Source organism: Trachurus trachurus, assembly GCF_905171665.1.
Source record: "Trachurus trachurus genome assembly, chromosome: 13".
In the NCBI taxonomy this organism is placed as follows: Eukaryota; Metazoa; Chordata; class Actinopteri; order Carangiformes; family Carangidae; genus Trachurus; species Trachurus trachurus.
The window spans coordinates 17,199,576-17,222,103 of NC_139892.1; the positions used below are offsets into that span (position 1 = coordinate 17,199,576).

At 40.6% G+C, this 22,528-nt stretch overlaps 1 protein-coding gene across 1 annotated transcript in view; it reads right to left on the reverse strand.

Annotated features, from left to right (window-relative positions):
- Positions 1 to 18,467, reverse strand: part of si (sucrase-isomaltase) — a 79,249-nt gene extending 60,782 nt beyond the window's left edge. The window contains exons 1-14 of the mRNA XM_083984672.1: positions 18,439 to 18,467; positions 17,509 to 17,632; positions 14,920 to 14,996; positions 14,598 to 14,718; positions 13,228 to 13,337; positions 12,788 to 12,939; positions 9,522 to 9,693; positions 8,129 to 8,228; positions 7,589 to 7,701; positions 7,317 to 7,442; positions 4,755 to 4,886; positions 4,260 to 4,379; positions 801 to 914; positions 218 to 302 (exon numbers count right to left, since the gene is read on the reverse strand). Coding sequence (XP_083840798.1) covers positions 218 to 302; positions 801 to 914; positions 4,260 to 4,379; positions 4,755 to 4,886; positions 7,317 to 7,442; positions 7,589 to 7,701; positions 8,129 to 8,228; positions 9,522 to 9,693; positions 12,788 to 12,939; positions 13,228 to 13,337; positions 14,598 to 14,718; positions 14,920 to 14,996; positions 17,509 to 17,632 — 1,546 coding nt within the window. The 5' untranslated portion in view covers positions 18,439 to 18,467. The remainder of the gene's footprint in view (positions 1 to 217; positions 303 to 800; positions 915 to 4,259; positions 4,380 to 4,754; positions 4,887 to 7,316; positions 7,443 to 7,588; positions 7,702 to 8,128; positions 8,229 to 9,521; positions 9,694 to 12,787; positions 12,940 to 13,227; positions 13,338 to 14,597; positions 14,719 to 14,919; positions 14,997 to 17,508; positions 17,633 to 18,438) is intronic.
- Between the last annotated feature and the right edge of the window lie 4,061 nt (positions 18,468 to 22,528).

The window sequence follows — 22,528 nt, forward strand, 5'->3', positions numbered from 1 at the left end:
TTGTCAAAGCATAAATAATTAACTCTAAATATCTTAATGTACGTGTTTGCACTAAAACAAAAATAAATGTTTATAGTTCTTAGAGTTATTTATAGGTTATTATGCTCTTATTTTACCGGTTGCGCTGAATGTGGCCACTGAACTAAAATGAGTTTGACACCCCTGGATAAAGTATGATTATGCCTCAGAACATAAAACAAATACTGTAATGTCTTACTTGGAGTGTAGGGAGGGTAGTTGAGGTTGTTATCGGCGCAGCCCTTATTCGATCCTTTCTTGAAATTAGCCACCTCATTCATGTCCTGCATGTGCATCAAAGGTACAATTATAAGTTTAGACTCATGATGTTGTTTACTCATAATCACAATTATTGTGTGCAGTGAATCGATAATTTCCTACATCAAAGTGTTAAACATTTATTTACATTTCAGCGTTTTACTTTTTTCCTGATAAACATTATTAAAATGACCTGGGTTGACTCGGGTGTTTAAAGTTAGATGGGGAATTATATGTATTGCAGTAAACAGACTGAGTAATCAGGGAGTCAAATACAGATTTTCAGTGAAGGAATAATTAGCTGTACAAAATGAATCTCTGCCTGTTTTTGTGTCAACCTCAGTGTCTAACCCACATTAAAATAATTGCCACTGAAAATTACAAAAATAAAAAAAATCATGCTTGCTTGCCCTGGTATAAGTCTGCAACTGGCTCCTGAATAATGTGAATTTCAGAATTTTTAGTTAGCAAACACCTAATCAGAAAATGCACACCTTCATTTTATTTATCTAAAATTGACTTACAATCCAGAGGGCATCATGTTTGATCTCCCTGGAGAATCTCTCATACTCATCAACCCACCAGTCGATGCAGCCCTGGCTAGTGTAGTCTGGAAACACTGTCTCTCCTGGCCACACCTGAAAAGATGAGAATATGAGATGCAGATTGTTTACAAGCACATTAAAAACAGTTTGGGAATAAAACTTTGAGAGAACATTAGTTTTGGCATCAGTGTGTGTGAGAGCTTCCCTGCTGAAGGTGTTCACTTCAGGTTTTGTTTTGACAAAGCATAATGAATTCTCTTCATCCTTTTTTTTTTTTTGAAGCATCATGTGAGCCTTTATGTTTACCCAACTAAGTACATGTAAACAACATGATGGGGCATGATCAGCTGGGATGGTGTGGGCGTAGTGAGCTCTACAGGAAAAAAAAACAACAACAAAAAACCCCCCCAAAAAACCCAGGCCTATGGAAATGTCAGAGAAACAGCTTAGAGATGTGGAAATGACAAAGAAAAGAGAACAGCAGGGAGATGAAAAAAGGGAGGGGGCGGGATTGATCAGAGACTGTGAGAGAGAGAGGGAGAGAGGGGATAGAGAGACGAGGAAGAGAACAGAGGAGAGGAGAAATCGATAATGCAATAGAAATCTCTAGACGTGACTGTGTGTTAGAAGTCGTCCTTAATGACATGTATTGAGAAAAATGATTAATCCACAGAGAAAGGGAGAGATTTTGTGTGTACGTGTGCATGTGAGCGAGTGTGAGAGTGTGAACCCTTCTCTTTAGAGCACAGTAGATATTAAATCTCAAGGTTGCACCACTGTAGCTATCTTTTACCTTTACTTCCACTGCCAATAACTTTACAACCCAGTTTGTAGCACAGACATGAATCACGCTCGTGCACATTCGCATGCGCTCACCCACCCACCCACACACACACACTCACACACTCACACACTCACACATTGATGCGCACGCAGATTTATAGGCAGATGTTTTTGGCAGCTGGTCAGAACTCCAAGGTCACAGCTTATTGATAGTACCTTGCATTTTCCTTTTTTCCCCTTCACAATCTATTCTTCCTTTCTTTAACTCCAGATTTTTGTTTCTCTGCTGTTCCAAACTGCTTACTGACATCAACACACCAGTAAACACTTCCTACAAATCTGTCTGCATTTGTAGCTGCATATCTCACTCTATCTTTATGTCTGTTGGTCTGTTTTTATGCTCTTCTCTCCATCAGGCTGCCTATCTATGCCATTACCTGACTGTCTATAACGCTCTCCTACCTGTCTCTATCTGTCCCTCCGCCCGCCTCCTCTTCAAAGTGTCTTTCTACCTCCCGTCTTGTCTGTCTCTTTTTTGTGTTTACCCGATAATCTGCCTCTGTCTGTCTCTCACCACAGCTGACTCCCTGTGTACCACCCTGTCACTCCACCACTCAGAAAGACAGTCAGTCTGTCTCCCTGTACATTTCCCTCTAATCTATTATTTGTGTCTGTCTGTCTGCCTGCACCTGCCTTTTTCTTAGCCCGTGTTTCTGTCTGTCATCTCTACCTTTAAACCTACATCGACTTGTTTTTTTGTACTCCCATCCATTTTTGCCTATGTGCTGCGAACAAAAATGTTCGTCCGTGTAAGTGAGGGCCTGCTATGATTCTACCAGCACACGGAAACATATGGGCCAGCAGCAGAAAAAGCTTTTATCCTTATCTTTGCAAGCAATTAGCTATCTTAAAAGCAGAATAAATACCGGCCTGTCGCTGCATCTCCTTTATCACTGACACAGCTACTGCAAAGGTCGTTTCGAAAGAGACCCCAATGTTTTCATAACCGGGACACATACATTCATATGGAAATAAACTAGAATCAATTAAAATCACACACATGCGTGCACAGACATAAACCATAAACAACCAAGAATAGCTTCTCATCAAGAGAAATGGATACACATAGATCCACCCTTTCTCTCTCTAGCTCTCCATATTTCTCTCTCACACACATACACACACGCACTTGCATACCTAATCTGTGATGTGGTGATGCAGAACATTTTTTAAGATTAAACACTAATGCAGAATCAATGCATATGTTTGACCTGTTATAAACGGCATGAAGAGGCGATTAGCGGAGGGACTGGACCTAATCGCGTGTGTAATCAAAAGCATCACTATAAAAGCATGGCAGCAACAGACTTTTACCCCCCACCTCCAACCCTCTCAGCGGGGGGGAGCTTTTTTTTTTTTTTTTTTTAAACCCATCCTCTTTGGGCAGAAGGATAAAAAAAATAACATGCTGGAATCTTTGAACCTCCATTAGGGAGTATTACTAGTCATACATACACATGCAGATACACACAGCAAATGCACATACAGTATTTATGCTTTTGTTGCATGATGAATTGCATAATGCAAAGGTTCAAACACTCAGTGGCCAAGGATGTGGCCGACCCTCGTCGCAGTTTGATTTTTGAGTCTCGGAGGTTCTATGCTGCACATTCCACAGGAGTCTTTGTCTTGAATGTCAATTTCACAGACTAGCTTGCCTTTGACCTTGTACCATTGCAACAGTACAATACTGAATTGGTGCTTGGGGCTAAGCATGCATCAAAAAAAAGAAAAATCATTAAAACACTTGCACAGGCATTTACAACTGATATATAGAGTGGAATAGAAACATGGATTTATGAATGTATGTTCTATAGAGTGCCTGCACACTGCTGTTAAAAAAATTACAAATAACCTTACCCTAACCCTAACCTTAATCATAACTTAAATGAGGCCATATTAAAATTTGCCAAGCACGGATATTGTTGGGAGTAGTTGTGCAATAATAAAAGTGTTAGGCTACCTTAACATAGTGAAGATTTTTCCAGTACCAGTGTCTAGTATGATCCATTTTGTTTTTCTTATTTTACACTCTCTATAAACCCAAATTATATTCTTAGAACCAATCTGATGTAAGAGTATTACTAAGGGACTGTTATCTGACTGAATATGTTTTTTTTTAACCATTATTCAGAGTAAAATCCATATGCTGTACTGTATGGTTTAAAATCCCCATCAATTCATTACCGGTAGTTCCTGCATGAGTGTGTCTGGCCACAGTCATGCCAAAGCTAATTAAAACTGTGTTTGATGTAAAGTGTTTGACAAAGTGGATCAACAAGCTCTCTGTACACTTTTTTGCGCTTTACAATGTATGAATCTATAGTGATACACTATCACCCTCCTGTTAACACCTGTGGGTGACCTGTGCTTTGCAACATTACACTTGACCCATGTAGGACTGCGACAAGCCATTTTCACACGATACAGAACACTGGACATGCGTAGGATGAAAGCTCGGTGTAAAAGGGGCATTACCATCTGGAGGAGGGAAATCTTTGCTTGAATGGAGATGAACCTAATTAAAGGTGACTAAGTGGATTGCTTCCTCTGTATTCACGCCTCAGTTCTCACTTACACCCAAATACAACTCACCTCTCCTAACAAAGGAGTTTTCCCATCTGATTCAGTGACCCAGGCATTCTTCGTATTCCCACGGTCATAGGATTCGTATGGTGTGTTCCCTACCCTCTTACTGGTAGCTACTGCAGGATCCTGGGAACAAGGGGATACATATCACAATGTCACAACATCATGCGTTTTATGTCACATGCAAGGCATTATTTGGCATAACTGACTAACATTTGGCCCAGAATACAGGAAAACCACCAGACCCCCAAATCCAACGTATACAGCTGTTTTACAGAAGCCCAGGAGTGTTAAAAGTTGAACTCTACTTTTTAAAGAGTTTTCTTTGAAACTCACTGCTGCTATTGGAAAGTTTTGAGCTGGACCAGGGCTAGCTGGCTAATTTGCTAACATGATGGAGATAACATTGACATTGGTTTTGCGTTCCATCCTTTACTTGCTCTTGGAGGAAAGGATCAATGTAATACCTGAAATAACTGTTCACAATACGATGGTTCTTACCAGGATCAGGATGTATCTCTGCCCCTTCTCGTGGAGGTAGTCGGCAAACTGAGGCAGCTCACTGAACAGGACTTTGTCATAGGTGAAATCTTTCTTATCCTCCATGTAGTCTATGTCGGTGTACTGAATCTCCTGCATGGAGAGAAGAACATGCTGTCTGCATGGGCACCTCATGTACGTTTACAGTAATACATCACAAAGTGAACTAAAGAATTTAAATTCTATCAAAAGTTTATTTTTCCCAGTCTTGTTTGGAGATCCTCTTTGGGATTATACTATGTTAACTTATTGAGTTACTTGAAATAGGTTAGATCTCATTAGATATTCAAAGCTTAATTGCAGATGCTAAAATGCTGGCACGGCTTCCATGTATTAAAATCCCATTTGCATCTTGCATGAGGGTAATAAATTCAAAATGACTCTTAATACCTCTTAAACGTACCCACTTATGCTTCTGCTTCTCAGCATAACTTGGACACATCCACTCAAATTTGAGCATCTTCATTATGACTTGAATGCATGCTCCTAACTCTGCATATTCTTCATCTCAGAATGACAAAAAAAAATCCCAATGGTCAGAATTTACATTGTGAGCCTCACAGACAACCCATTTTAACTGCTCGCTTTTTCTGCACCCATGCTTTGCTGGACTTTTGGAGACCATAATGTGACTTGGCTAATGTGCTACTAAACCTTGGGAGGACAATGGGAGTGTTAACACATTTTTTTAAATCTCTTTTGCCAGGGTGTGACTTCATGCTTGCTCTCTGCCTGTTTGTTGTCTGCCAAAATCTACTTCATATCGATAGAGCAGATGGTTTGGAAGGCTCTGCCAGATTCTTCCTCTAATGGTAATCAGCTCCAGACATATTAGGGAGAATGTGATAATGCCCTCTGTGGTCTATCTAATGGTTATCAAATATGTCCCTGAGTATAGCAGGAGAGGAAGCAGCTGCATCTTAATGTCTTTGGATATGAAAGAAAGATTGGAGATTATCAGAGTGAAATATTGAGATGCGTTGGAAATTTGTTTGTATTTGATCTTTAGATAAGACAGAGTTCAAACACAGTCCTTAATTGGTGCTGTCATTGCTGGGCTGATACAGTTGAAGTGTTTTATAGGGACATATAAAGATTTTGATTACTTTCGATTACCTTACCATTGTAATTAACAAGTAAAAAGTACATCAACTATCACTGCCCTGCATGGAAGGGAATCTTTACGGTCACTGACGGCATGCCTAACTGAAGATAAGCAGCAAGGCTCATTCCCAAGAAAATGTCAACCACAACTGGTATTTCTCAAGTGTCTCAGAAAGGAAGAAGCGTTGGAGTAGTTTTAGCATTCAGATCAGGATGAATGAGATAATGAAAGGAACTCGGTCGATTGATCTTTGATCAGCGCTAACATTCAGTGACGCTTGAAAAATAGTGGTCCCAGGATTGAACCTATAGTGCCCAGCAGACTCTCCATTATTTGACAGAAAGCTGGATTACCCCGTCTAAGCTAAAGGCCACCCCTATCACTCTGACTGCCTGTCGAACTCCTGCTTCAACCTTCATATCACGTCTCCACCGATAGTGTAGCGGTTAAGGCTCTTGCCTCTGGAACCTAGTGCATGAGTGGTTCAAATTTAACAAGGGCGCACAAGGTGAAGCATTGATCCCAACCCCCTCCCAAAAAAGATCAGATCAGATCAGCTTAAGTACACACACACACCTTGTACTACACAGGCTGTTGGTCTTAAAAATGCATATTTAGCCTGAAGAAAGGACATTCCTGAAACTTCCTTAATACCTCTGTGTTTGATGTCTGAGGTCACATTCACATTCAAAAACCTCCCTCCATTTTTGTCCCCAATTTGCGTACTGCAAAGAAAATCAATGACTGAAATACAAATGGCAAACAGTATTGAGAAAACCATGACTTGTTTTCATTTCCCAGATTGTAATTGATGGATAATGATCTCCTGTTTCTGATACTTGTGTTGGCTGTCACGCGGTCCCGTACTGGTAAGCTTGTATGATAGGAGATATTGCCTCCCCACCTTAGTTTTATATGGGTTAATTGTGCATTTTTATTGGGATAATAAACACAGCACACAGTACATATATTTTTTTTCTGACCGATAACCGATGCTCTCATTACCCGATTATTTACTGTTAACCGGTAAGATTACAACGCTCGCGGGGGCGTGACTAGTAATAAACACATCTGTGCTGCAACAGCTGATCAGCGCCACATCCATTGTGCTCTGTCTCAGCTGATCGCACTCATATGGAGGTTAGATCATCCAATGTTAAACAGTGAGTGTGAAAGAACACGTGATAGCATTTATGCACATAAAATTTTACATATCACGGGGTGGTGCTGTAATATAAAGATCTGTGAGCGGTTGTTCTGCATTTCATCACTAGAACATGAGGACCAAATCACACTACAATAGATCAGAAATAGAAGTGATGGGTCCAAATGTCACAAATGGCTGCATGAGGATACAACATAAAAAAGAAATAAACGGTTTTAAGAGAACTCAAGAAAGCACAAAGACAGGAGCTTACATATGGGAGCTCCACAGCACGGTTCCTCTCCACTGTTTTCTTGACCTCACTCAGGCTACCGTAGTCCCACCGAGAGAGCTGGAAACCCAGGGACCAGTAGGGAGGGATGACGGGCCTGCCAATGAGCTGGAAAAGGATGATTGGACATATTGTTAATGCATGGGATGTGCCAAGACAACTCATAAGCCACTTTTGCACAGAAAAAACCTCTACGGCATATATATATATTTTTTACATTTAAAAAAAAGAAAAAGAAAAAAATCACCACTCACCTCAAGGAACTCTTGAACCACTTGTTCTGGTGTGTCTCCAAAGAGAATGTAGAAGTCAAGGACTCCTCCAATTGTCCTGTAGGTCACAGCTGGAGCAGGCTGCAGAGTCATCTCTGGACAAGGGATACAAAAGGTTGACATGCCGTCAGCTTAACTCTGACATTATTGTTATTAATAAATAAAATGCCCCCTCATCCAGTTGGCATTCAGTGAAACCTCTTTTTTGAGAATTTTATCACATGCATCCATAAACTTAAACACCAACTGGTCAATATGATCCATTAGAGGCAAAAAAAGCATTTGTTGAAGGATTTAATTTCCCAATGTTTCAGGGGCATGTGTATGAATAATACGCATATGTGTATTATATTCCTATGCTTTTTCTTTTAATCATATGCCTAACCCTCTCATATGTAACTGACTGTGACTGCTTCCTTTTTTAAATAAGCTTTCATGTCTTTGTCACGCTTTCCAAAGACAGTGTTGTGTGTGTCCTTGCATGCATGTGTTTAAGTGTGTTTTTCTTTTATTTATCCTCACCCATAGCATTGCTGTTCATGAGGAAGACACCAAATGACTTTCCGCTCTCATCTTCTAAACACAGGAAGAATGGATAGTGTCCATAGAGGTTATGTGTTCCCTGCAGGGGAGGCAGGAGAGACGAGGGGGATGAAGGAATATGGAGAAGAGGTTTGAGTCACAAGAGGGAAGTGGGAGACTTATTGAAGCTGAGGGGGTGACTTCACAGCCTAATCAGCTTACAAGACATTCAATTATAAGCCCTTTGGGAAAGAAAATACACATGTAGAGACTAGGGAGCTCATGTAAACATACCTTACACAACATGTGTACACGCACACACACACACACACACACACACACACACACACACACACACACACACACACACACACACACACACACACACACACACACACACACACACACACACACACACACACACACACAGTAGGTAGACCTAATTGACCTGATGTTAAGCCTCTCCCGCAAACGGCTACTGTCCGTAACTATGCACAAGAGGCCAGACAAGCTTTCGGCAGAAAACATAATGCAGAAGCAGTGTGTGACAGGACAAGTCCGACACCCGATATTCCAAAAGTTTAGAGGGTGACGCTGAATTTTTCTCCTTCTCTAAGCCCAAGACCTGAAGATTTGTGTCATTAGACGTTAATGCAGTGACTAAACCGCACCAATCCCTCGTTCTCCATAGCAACCCAGGCTATCTATTAATGCTGCTCACCTTTGCTTTAATAACGTATCCCTAGGTTGTTGTAGGGCTTATGTGGTGTTGGGTTGGGGTGTTTTATTTTAGATTAGTTTATTGTCCTAATGTAGACCGATTCACTACGAACTGTACGTTTTATGAGCAGCAGCGAGAGCTGTATATGGTTCACAATCGCCCGAAAACTTGCAGTTTGACAACATATCTTTCATGGTCAGTGAGATGACCTAAGTCTTCGTTGGATGGGAAAATTAACAGATGTTCTACGAGTCCAGTCATGTCGTTAAATGTTGGATGTTTTATCCTCCTGTGTGAGTCACGTCACTGAAAACTATGAATGATCTTCGTGACTGCTTCTCTCTGATATCTCTGAACAGTTTATCCAGAAATTTGGTGATATTTCATGCCAATATTGCTGAAAACTCTATATTTCTTATGCCAGGAGCATGGCTGGGAGTGAAAGCTTGACCGACATAGCAACAGTAACAGGTGGGTGGGGCTTAGCGAAGGGCCAATTGTAAGCCTTTGAGCACACAATCTGCCTGGTACAACATTTCTTTATTTATTGACAATAACCAAGGGGGGGAAGCATTACCGGGACTGACATAATAAACAGTGTACATGACTATATTCATACATGTATGCATACTATTGAAATCAGTGGCATTAAAAAGTGTTTGTATTCCTCACCCCGTTAGGGAAGGCGTCTCTGGTGAAGATGGGCCAAGTCCTCCAGTTCATGTCATGACGAAACTTTTGGTGCACATGCTCCCCCAGGCCATAAATGTTATGGGATGGAAGCTTAGCAGACAGCTGTAGGTACTGGTCTGCAAACACCAGCGGAGCCATTGTAGTGTCAAAGCTAAAGGGGGAGGGAGGGGGAGGGGGGTTGGGGAGATGTGAGAATGTAGCTTGATGTGAGACACAGAGCAAAAAGATGTGCTTGAGAGAGAGCAGGTGAGAGAGACGTGTGAAAGACAAAGAGGAGAGAAAGTGAGAGTGAGGAAGAGTGTGGGAGTGGGAATGAGACAAGGATGTGTGGAGGAGTAGAGTTGTAGAAAGAAAAGCCGGGGAGAAGACAGACCATGCCATCAAGCTCTAATAAGCCCTCTGGGTAGCATTTCTCCAGCCCTCAAAACAAGACATATACTGGTGGTTGAAATACTGAGTCTACTATACCTAGCTGTAAAGAAAGACAGGAGACAACATACACAAGTAAAGGTTTTAGCTGCAATGTATATTAGGGCTGCAACAACGCATCGATACAATTTGAATGTTAAAAGCATTGGCAAATGAATTTCATTATCGATTTGTTGTGTCGTGCGATTAATATGTCGCTCAATATGTCACAGAGCTGTTACTTCACATTGAGTCGGGCCAGCCCGGCCCACTGAGAACTCTATAGAGTGTACGTGTGTGATAGTGCCATGCAAGATAACTTTTACTTTTACTTTAAAGTTTTCAAGCAGAAACCTTGTTATTTGTGCACTTTTCTGCACTGTCATTTTGCACTGTTTCCATTTGCCTTTAATCACATGGCATTGCTTAACTTCATACTGTCGCTCGCAATCACTGTTTTCAGTTATTGTGTCTGTTTACAAGCAGCTTTTTATGGTGATAAACGCCTACACACTCGCCTGACAGGTTAAAGAGCAGAATGATTATGAGTTATGAACGCACTCACTCGCGCTATCAGTGAAAAGTTTGATCTTGGGGACATTGATATATAATAACATTTTTAATGATGCCTTAGTGAAATTTTTTTATGGCATGGAAAGTAAATATAATCCTTGTTATTGACCGCTTTGCTCTGTTTTTTATGGTCAGTCATGTGCTGCTTGTGTGATTATCAGAATATTATGAAGTATTTATGTGAACCATAAAACAATAAATGCACTATTGCTAGCCCACATAAATTCAAAGACCATAGAGTATAGGAGGAGTAAAGTATTTTTTCACCAAAACAACGTATTTATAATTTATTTTTCTCTAACTCAAAGATACATTTTATTCCACCTAAATAGGGAACATTTTACAAAAATATAAAAATTTTGCTTTTTAATTTGGTTGAGTGGGTTGTCATTGTATTCTTGCGACTGGGAGACTATGGCATGGCCACAAAAGTGGGATCAGAGGCATTGCCCCGTGGCTGCCCTTTCATTATTGTGAGTATAATGCAGAAAATAAAAAGTCTCCTTTTTAAATGATTGAAGTGTATTCTTAACAAAAAAGAGGCTCTAAAAAACCTTGTGTTTGACCCATCACCTGAATATGCCACAAATGAGTGATAATAGTGATTCACATATCAAGTGGTGGAAAGCTGGAGCAATTTGATTACTAAATAGCCACTAATCTTCAAGAGCTAATCTTCAGAGTAATTTCACTGCTTCTGCTTGAAGGTCACGTGGCTGTTGAGAAAGACAACAATCCTGCTTCACACACCCCTGAGTGACACATGCCAAAGGTTGTCATGTGATATATCAACCACTGTTGCTCTGCAGTAAGGACACATGCTGAGATAATGGAATTAGAATACATGGAAAAGAAAGACAATAATGGCCATGACTGGATGAAACATTTTTAAATTTAAAGTGTCATCAATGTAACAATAAATCTTGCAGGAAAATTTGCTATACAACATAAATGGTAAACAACTCTAATTCACAACAGGCCATTTATGTGTGAAAACCAAGGGGGCAGTTGTGGGTCTGAGAAGTGAAGCTCACTTCCGCGTTCAAAAAACTGCAATCCCCCCGGCTTCCTCTGGGGGCTGGTGTCAGAAGGGAGCATTCCCCATAGACCCCCATGTTAAAATCGCCGATTTTACATCCTCAATAAACATGTTAAAAGCCTGGTGTCAGAACGTTTTTTTTGTCTCAATCGATAGTTTTTTTAACTCTACCGTTTTACTGTTATTAGGTTAAGATTCTGGCCAATTAGGGCGCGGAAACGTTGAGTGACAGGTCCGAGCAGCTCCGTGGACAGCTGCTTCGAGGCCAGTGGGCGGGTTCTCGGCCGGCCAATCCAACATGGCGCTGTTCAGGCCGCCATATTTGAGTCACAAAAACGACTCCCCAAAACCAATGGGTGACGTCACGGACGCTACGTCCATTCTTTTTACAGTCTATGGTGAAAACACATCCGTTTTTAAAGTCATCACATCCTGGTAGTAATTGAAACACTGATTTTTGTGCATTAACCTGTCCTATATTTAATATACTATTAATGATAATCATGGCTTAATGCCTAATGGTGTTTAACAGAAAGCGTCTGAGCAACTGTGAGGAGTAATTGATGTCCAGTGTCACCCAGGACTCGTCAAGTGTTCCTAAGATTGATTTTGACATAATTACTTGCCTCTGTGGAAAACTATGGAACACGGGAAGGTGTCACACATCATTACGTGGAAATAATGCATGACACTAGGAATATAAGCTGCACAGACCACATTACTGCATCAAATGAGATGCAAAGAATCAATATTAATCTACTGATGACCATCATTTCTCAATTCAATAAGATGGCGGTGATAACCCTGAGAAGCACACAATGAGAAAACACATACAATCTCAAACAGCTATACTGCAGGCCTACATGATATGGAACTTATATCACTATCAAAATTGCATTCACATCTACTGTCAACATAATGCCAGCATCAGCTTCACCATAACAACCTACAGCTACAACTAATGTTTCAGCTAAGGGATGTCCCACATCCACTTATAGCCATAGTATATACTATGCATACAGTCTATAGTATATGCAATATATCACAGTATACTGTACAGTAAGCATCCATGCTTGAATGCACATAATGCAATTTTGTGTAAATATACACAGTATACATAGCCTGCTGTCTTTTGCATTTGCTTTACTGTTCACAAACAAACTCCCCCGCCATCTAACACAACAGATGTGTAATGAGCATGCACACACACACGGTGAGCACTCACAGGACTTTTTTGTTCTCCTTCCTGCGCACAGTGAGGCCAAAGGGTTTCTTTGTGATCTCAAGTGTGTTGCCGATGGGGCTGGATCGGTCATTGCTGCGACTGCTGACATGCTCATGGGGGACCTCGAACCTCTCCTTGTGGGCATCATAGATCTGAGGGTAAGGAAACACAACATACAGGCGCTGTGAATGTGGCCTCATATCTTACAGCGATATACACAACAAAGTGCGAACACGACTATTTCCGTCCTCTTTTGTTCTGCACAGCATTTGAGTTAAACACGCTTTGATAAAAACTGCTTTTGAAAATAATTTGAGTAGACTGGATTTATCTCACAATTTTCTCTGCCGCTGTCAAAATGTGTGTGTTTGTGTGAATGTAAGCGAAAATGTGTGTGCGAGAGAGAGGACAGAGAGATATGGTGTCATGTTGGTGTTCACCTTAAATCGGAGGCGATTGTTTGACTGCATTTCGGCGTGAAGTGACAGCTCTTGTATATCAGCCCCAAATAAAGATGGAGATGCCATTCTCTTCAGCTTGGCTTTCATTACTGCAAACACATGATGACAGGAGAGGTTAAAACATGGAGAAAAAAACAACAACATTTATTTAAAGAAATACATTACATGTACGCAACTTAACCCAATGCAGTTTTATTTTTTGGGTTTTAAGGAATAGTTCAGTATTTTAAAGACTGATATTGAGCATCCTGCAGGCTAACATGCAACATATTAAAACATAAGGCTAATAACCATATAGGTTATGTTGTGGATTTACAGGAAATTACCTGAAGGGCTATTTCATGACTGGGTGCATTTAACTGCCATAACCTGGGCGTACCTCACTTCCTCTGAACTGTTCCATTTATTACTTAAATAGACATCCCTTATACATTTTTGCATTACTGCAACAGGCTTTACATGTGAATTGTCTACTTCATCACAATGCACCTCATTGGTATCCAAAATTGTTGAATGAGCCATGTGCCCACAGAGGTAGTTATTCAACATGAGTGAAAATGAAATATTTAATATAGTCCCAACAATGATGATTGAACTGCACCGATAAAAAGCAAACTGCAACAGTCCCTAGTTTGAGCGCTCTACATAAAATTCATCAGGTAAACTGAGATGGGAATCCATTCAAACACCGATGTATTCCCAGGTTATCCATTTACCAGTGTGATCAAAGGGTGCAATATGCTTACACAGCTTTGAGTCCTCAGTTGTCTCTGAGGTAATTGTGAGTAATTTGCATAGTAGCCTTGAGCAATACCACGGCAGAATGCATGTAAAAATATTTGAAGACAGTTTAACTGGTATGAGGAGGAGTGCGTTCAATTTTATGTATTGTTTAAAGTATTATTGTATGACATCAAGCAACTCAACTCTAGCAGGCCAAAGAGAAATGCGTGTTTTTCATGTGTCAGGGTGTATTTATGTTTCTTTTCCCCCAACAATGTGGATATTGTATTTTAGACCTTAAAAAATGTCAAATGTTTTTGTTGCTTTTATACACTAATTTGAGTTCACATAAGGCAGTGAAATCAAGCAGAAAATAGAACACCCTGCATACTCCAAAGTCAATCATGTTTTCTGATATGCCATCCATGTTATATTTCACAGAAAAACTATGCCTTAGGCAAAGTGAGTGGCAATGGAAAAATGACGTGTAGAAGACAGACAGACCAAAGGAATGTAGAGCAGTTAGAATTGGAAAATAAACTAAATAGAGAGCCAAATATTTTCAGCAGTCAGTGATCGCTTGAGTGCAAAAGCAGGGTGGAGAGAGAAGGGAAATGGGGATTTACCAAAAGGATCCGACTCCTCTACTGATTCCACTGTGTATCCATGGTTGGTTGAGAAGAAACACCAAGGAACATTTCTCTCATCCAGTGGCCCCCAGCAACATCCACGTTTTTCACATTTTTGCTGTCGAAGAGGGATGGTTAATTATTATTATCAGCTTTTACGTCACCATTATTGTCATTGTGTCATATTATTATTATTATTATTTTTTAAGTCTTGGTGAATTTCCAGCCCCTTCTGATCACCAATTCTCTTCAAAGACTTCGGAAAAGCACATCTCCACAAACATGACTTTGCATTTTTGGAACTGAAAGTAATTGATACCTTGGAGGCTCCAGCATCGGGGAAACAGTCTACTCTCTCAGCCAGGGCAATGTTGGGACACTGAGGAGCAAAAACCTCTGCCAAAAGATGAAATGTTTACTTCACTCAAGTACCAAAAGAAAAAATCAAAGTGAAAACCCCTGTAATTCAATGATTAAGTATTCAGACCATCATTTGAAGATTCATAACCCTTGAGGGCAGTAAACAGATTAACTTTACCAATTACTCTATCATTAGACATGTTGCCACGTTCAAAATAACACAGTGCCCGTTCTCTTGAACTATGGCTGAAATGTGTTAGTTGTCTGCTAATGAGCAACAGTAAAGTATGTAATATTATGTGGTGTTAGTATCTTTTCATTAGTTTTTTTTCTTTTCCCAGAGAAAAGCTTGATTTTGTGTTTGACCTAGTTTCAGGGAGAACAAGTTGGATTATGGCTATTCATGCTTTAAGCTAGGATCAACCCATAAAAGGTGTTTATTTTTTCTAATTTCCCTTATAAATTGGTTTTATTTACTCCAACAACTCTAAAGCCACCACAGACGTAACATCTCTGTATTCAAGTAGGCTGGCAGCTAGCCTTTACACCAGCACTATTCACTGGCTAGCTACTAGTGGCAGCATCACAGAATGCTACTGTAGCACTCTTTTCCTAAAACTTTCTATAACATGTAGTTACTTGTTAACCTATGATACTTAAACGCTGGGATAGATTTCATTTTTGTGTATTAGGGCTGTCAATCTTCCCCCGAAATCAGGTTCGAATTTCTAACCCATCTTATGTTAAATATTCGACTAATATTCGAATTTTTTATGTTTTTTTTTTAATTTTTTTAATCTCATTATAGGGGGGGGGGCGCAGCGATGACGGTGGCGACAACGACACAGCAGAACGAACCTGCATAGGAGCTGTCCATGGTTACTTAACCAAAAGTCTTTAAGTGTTAAACAAAGAGAACTATGGAAAAATACATAAGTTATCTTGACGTGAACCATATGTTGTGGTAAAAAAAGAAAAGAAAAGAAGGATCGTTGATTCGGTGGAAACCCGGCTTCACAGGCAGGGGCGCCCCCCCCCCCCCCCTCCTCGCGGGGGCTGCGGGGTTAGGGCACAGAGTAACTTGTGGTGCAACAGATCACAGCTGATCCGTGATCAGCACACAAGTGGTCCGCGGATCGATCAATTAAAAAAAAAAAGGTGTGTGTGTAGAGTGGGGACGCATACGCGCACCGTGGCAGCCGAATGAACGGGCAATTTAAAAAAACTCTGCTTGTATATTTGAAGCTGCAGCTTTACCTTGTGCACAACAATAACTGCATGTTGTTTTATCAACATGTGTAGCCTACTACTCTGAACGTCGCGACGCACCACGTTAATTTGCCTCATTAAAAACATTCGAACGTCAGTTTCCACCATCGAATGTTCTCATTTTGACTAACATTCGAATTGTATTCGAATAGCGAAGTTCGTTCTGACAGCCCTATTGTGTATAGGTTCAGGTTTGTGTATACTATAGTGGCGACTCTGATGACTGTTTGCTGATTGCTAGACACATTTTGTGAAGTGAAAGGATCCTTAAAATTAATGTCTTAAAAAAACATAGTTAAAGGGATAGTTCACCCAAAATTCAAATTTCACTCATTATCTACTCACCCTCATGTCGACTAAGGGCTGGGAGAAGTTTCAGAGTCCTTCGTGCCTTCTCTGAGTTACAGTGGGGCTCAGCGCAGCACTGCATGTCCATATGAGGGTTGCGAACGGAGCTCACTTTTCTTCGTCCAAAAAGACACACCAAAAAACATCCAAATACTTCCATAGTGCTCGTCTGTAATGTCCCTCTTGTATTGAAGTAAATAAGTATATGTTTTAAGCTTGTTTGTAGCGGAAGCTCCCAGCATTGCTCTTCCTGGTCCGTCCAAATCTCGCGAGATTTGCATTGACCCAGTTCACGGCTCCGCAAATCGCGCGAGATTCCGGCAGAGCACCACTGGGAGCTTCCGCCACAAACAAGCTTAAAACATAGACTTATTTAATTTTTTTCGGAACAGTTTCTCATGTTGGGGCTTCAGTACAAGAGGGACATTACAGACGAGCACTATGGAGGTATTTGGATGTTTTTTGGTGTGTCTTTTTGGACTAAGAAAAGTGAGCTCCGTTCGCAACCGTCATATGGACATGCAGTGATGCGCTGAGCTCCACTGTAACTCAGAGAAGGCACGGAGGACTCTGAAACTTCTCCCAGCCCTTAGTCGACATGAGGGTGAGTAGATAATGAAATGTAAATAATGAAATTTGAATTTTGGGTGAACTATCCCTTTAACCTTAACATGTGTAATCAAGGCATAAAACAAATGCATGTTGACACTGTCCTATTAAAGGTTTTGTGTAGTTTTTGTAATTTGTATTTAATTCATCAAAAACTTGTCCTGTTTTGATTTCATAACTGTTGCCTTCAATCAGCATTCAAGGTTACCAAACTCCACTCGCCTTGGCATGGCTTATTAAAGAGACTTATTATAAAGACTGTTTTGTGAACTGATGTCTCAAATTGTGCACTTGCATTAGCCATTTCACTATGTTTACCTACCCTCTTTAATGAGTCCAGGTTCTCCAGTGGCAAACAGGATTATAAAAGCGATGGCTGCCACAGACATCAGCGCGAACATGACCATGAGGGCCACCTCCAAACCCGAGAACCTCCTTTTCCCCATCTAACACACACAAACAAGCGCACACGTACACGGAAACACACAAAGTGATTACAAGGGCCAACATCATTAACACCCATTAATGACACAAAGTTTACTAAAGGCAAGGTCTCAGAGGTCTCAAAACCTTCCCAGCTTAATGAGGCCCATTGGCAGGACACACATACACACTCTCACACGCATGCACAAAAGACTCAAAATGGAGGAAACGCAGATCTGACACACACACACACACACACACACACACACACACACACACACACACACACACACACACACACACACACACACACACACACACACACACAAACGCCTTTTTCCTTGCAGTAACCTTGGACTGCGGAAAGCTTTCTGAAGTTGAGAGAAGGTACTAACCTGAGTAAACAAAGACGAAGGAGGAAGGGAACAAAACTTTGAAAAAGAGAAAACAGAGAGTCTAGAGAACTGTTTGACAAGCCAGATGTAGTATATGCAAAGGCACCCATCATATCACTCAAGCAATTAGGCTTCACTCCAATGTACTCTTGGAGACAAAAACAAGGTGAATGTCTGTATGAGTGTGTGTGTAGGGGGGGGGGTTGTGTCTATTTGGGTGAATGAGGAGCTTATAGCCATTGTGTTTAATGTGCTGTGAAGAGCAAGCGAGGGCAGAGAAAGAGAGACAGAGAGCCAAACCTGTGCATGCCCCCATGTGTGTTTGCAATCAGCTGCACATCATAGAGAAACGCGGAAAAGCGCCTGTGAACATGCAATATAACACCAAGACAATAACACTGAGAAAGACATGCGGCCATTCACACAGCTCAAACCCTTCAGCCTCTCTCTTCTTCCATGTCGCTTATGTGTTAAGTGCCTAAAAATAGCTTCCACTCCTGCCACCGTATCATTTTACTTTGACTGCTCACTTTGAGACGTATCCATAAAAGTTCATGTCAGCCCAAGAGGCGGTTTGTCACCTGTTAATTTTGTTAAGGACTAGCATTAAAAAGTGCAGATCTGTGCAGTGTACAGCTGGGGGAAGAAAAAAAAATCTATCTCTGAAACAGTATTCAAAGTCCTCCATAGACATCTGTTCCCCTGGGCTGCATTGCAATTTACAGTAGATTATTTACTCTACTGGCAAAGAGCTACACATAACCAACATTATCATTAACAAACTTGGTCCCAGTCTGTTCACAGTAATGTGGATAGAACTGCATAATTCAAACATCTGCGAGCTACAAAAAGCTGAAAATAGAATAAATAATACAATGGCAGTAAACCCCCATTTCTTGCAAGTCTAACTATAACGAGAGAGGGATTTTTAAAGTGATAGCATTTGTGTATTCATCATTGTCATATGTTGATGTTGTACTTATTAAAAATGAATCCCACAGCATCTCAGTAATAATCTGTCATCCAGCATTACATTGTAAATCATGGACTAGCATCAACACTTACTATAATCTTTCTTTCTTTCTTTTTTTTTTTTTTACACAGTGTTTACTCACTACACAGTATAATATGTGCAATATAAGATAAAGATAATTCGTTTTTGGGCTGAACATCTTGACAGCAGGCGGCTGCAATCTTACCTCGGCTCTCTCCAATGTTCAGGGCAAAGTGCTTCCTAGTTCAAGTGAGATAGCACCTTCTAATCCACAGGATGTATTGTGGTCCTCGGAGCTCACCACTCCTTTACTGTTGAAGTGCGTGCGTGTTTTTTAAAGTCTCACCGTGCAGACCCCAAAGCCATAAAACGTTGGATAATCATACATGCAGTGTGAGAAAACAACTACAGCCTATCAGCTTGTTACAATCAATCTTGCTATCATGTTTTTTTCAACACCACTTATGACTGTGTGTGTGTGCGCACTTGTGTGTTTATAATTTACCAAGAGATTACTGTGTATTTTTGTTTTATGTAAGCTGTGACTCAGCAAGAGCAATCTTTATCCCACTGTGACAACATCGCCACTTCTCAGTCATTCACACACACACACACACACACGCACACATAGCCTTTGGGATGATCTGCTAAACAATTAATATGCAGCTAATGTGAGCCACTGACTATCTTAGCTTGGCTAAATTGGACAATAGTTCAACTCATTGTGACTTATAAAACACCATATTATTTTGGGATTTTGTATGGATTACAAAAAACATTTTTCTCACAACCTTTGGATAGACACATTTCCACCTGCCAATTTGTTTCCAGCTACATATTTACTTTACATGTTTACCACTTATTGAGTGGTATTAATATTTTGGGTATGCATATAATGTCTAAACATGTAGGAATAGGAGATCCTCTTTAGTCCACGGCCACTGGCTGTGCATCCTTCCTCCATGTTAGTCTGTTGCTTTAGCTCATCAGATTGGGAAGAATGGCAAAGTGAGGGTTAAAATTGTGTGCAGTTTCTATGGCTGGACATGCATCCAAGCCAATGCTCTCTGTAGGTTGGTGATGGCTTCCATCCATGTCATCCCAATAAACAGAATGGAGAGGATCAACTGAATGAGCTATTCACTAGAGATGCAATCATCTCTTCTTCCAACACAGCGCTTGATTGCCATGGACTATAGTATCGAAGAAGCAGAGATGGGCTCTGGATGAGTGTATGTGAGTGGGTTCGTGTTGGTGAGACGATGAAAGAGAGTGGAGGGGTTTGCGTAACTGTCTCCATAATTCAGCTAAAAGAGCATATGTGCACTAATGACATGAGAACATCTTGGGGTTTGCGTCTCCATGCATGGAGATAGGCATTGCTGCCGTTATTGTTTCTTTTGTTTTTTTCCTGATCATTCTGCTCACTCCTCAGTCTTTCTCTCCTTACAAATCCAATTCCACTCTGCCACTGCCAATTTCAGTTGCTCTCCCTCTAGAATGCAGCGCCAGCCGATTTCAATAGAACAAACTGAAATTGGCAATTCACTCCCCTGTATCGATCCAGTCACTTTAAAACTAGGCACTCCACATTGAGAGCTGCCAACCAACCAAGTTTATATGTGTGTTCATGCGTGTGTGTTTGGAATGCTGGTCAAGGCCCCTTGTCCATACCCTGATGCACACCGAGGACCAGTATCTGGATTGTCGATCTAAATCCAGATCTGACCAAACCAATAAATTCAACAGCATATGAATACGGTTTTACTTCACCAGGCTGCTATCAGACATCTAATATTCCTCTACTTGTTTAAAGTGGGAGCACACACAGCTCTTTTTTTCTTTTTAAAATGTGTTTTATCACTTTTGCAATGTTTTATCATCCAAATTTGTCATTTTGTAACTGTGTTCTGGAACCACAATAAAACATTGTCAAGGTCTCAGTATAATAAATGTTTTAGTGCTGATTTTAATCTGACATTGGCTCTCTGACAATGTAGCTCTCTATCTCTCAACATATTATGATAAACTAATCACCGTTTGGCTGCCCTGGCTTGTCTGCCAAGTATCAGTGCACATTTTATAATAATCATTTCTATGCACAAATGAGTAATTCTTAGTCTTGAACTGCAAAATAAATGCGTATAAATCACTTAATACGTTTCTTCAAATGAATACTGTCAAGTTGTTGGAGCGGTAACTGAAGGTAAAGGTTGGTTTGGCTACAATCACACATATAGTTTCCAGTTTGCTGTCAGCCATGTTTTAATCCAGAGGTCCCCTCAAACCACTGATTTCTGTTCCCATAATATTCTCAACATATTGCCTACGATTTTAATTGTATCTCACTCCAGTTCTCCTTGTTTGCTCTGGGCTTGCTAAATGTTGCAGTGTGATACACTGAAAGATGACAAGGTGTGGACGATGTAGCTGTTACCTGCTGGGGTCGATTGTGTTTGCAGCTGTTGTCCAGAACTTCACCTCCTCACCAGAAGGCTTCCACTTGACTGATGTAAATCCATCTGTAGAGTCCTGTGCCTGAAGAAAGACTGCAAAATGTCCAGCCCATTTTCTCATAGTTCTTGCCAGTCACTGTTTCTTTTATTAAACTCTCCCATGGGCAGGCGCCATTGCTCAAAGACCTTGTGGCAGTGCTGGGCATTATGCATTTCACGATGCCAGGTAACAGCAGTGTGCTCAGTCTATACGGTGGTCTATCTATGTAACCACACTGTGTGCATCTCTGATTTACCATGAGCACATTTGCTCAGCAACACAAAATGTCATTGTGGAACACTAACCACATCCTTCACATCTGCTCAGTGTATTTACAACTAACTTCACCCCAGTGACAAAGAGTCTCTTTCAAGGAATTTAAACGTAGGTCTGCCTCTCTAACAAGCGTCTATGTTCTCTTGGTACCTTAGTGGGGAGATTTAATTACAGTTCACTCAAACATGCTACTCAACACTCAATATGGCACCACCACTAATTAACCTGGTGTCCTGGGCTTTTGTATGTGAAAATGAAAACCTGTTACTGGCGTGTTGTTAGGCTTGTAAAAGAGAGTGTATGTAAAATCTAGCGGAAACCTTTCACAACACAGTTTCTCAATGTTTGTCCCCTTAGTGCTCAAATCAACATGATGAATTAGAATGTGTATTAATCATTATCATCATTATTTGGTCTATATTTAGCAAAGTCAGTGTCCTTTGAATCATATCTCTCTATCGGTCACTGGTATTGGATGACGATACCTTTCCACAGTGGTATGTCTCTTTACATCACTTGGTGAATCAGCAATGTAGGTGAATGTTCATAGACACACACACACACACACACACACACACACACACACACACACACACACACACACACACACACACACGCTCTCACGTGACAATGACTAGCAGCTAAAAGTAAATACAGCATACATACAGTTTACAAATATGGATTGGCTTCTGCTGATGATGTTGCTTTAGCACCATCTTCTATTTCTGGTAATGTGCAGTAATCCCAATATTGCATAA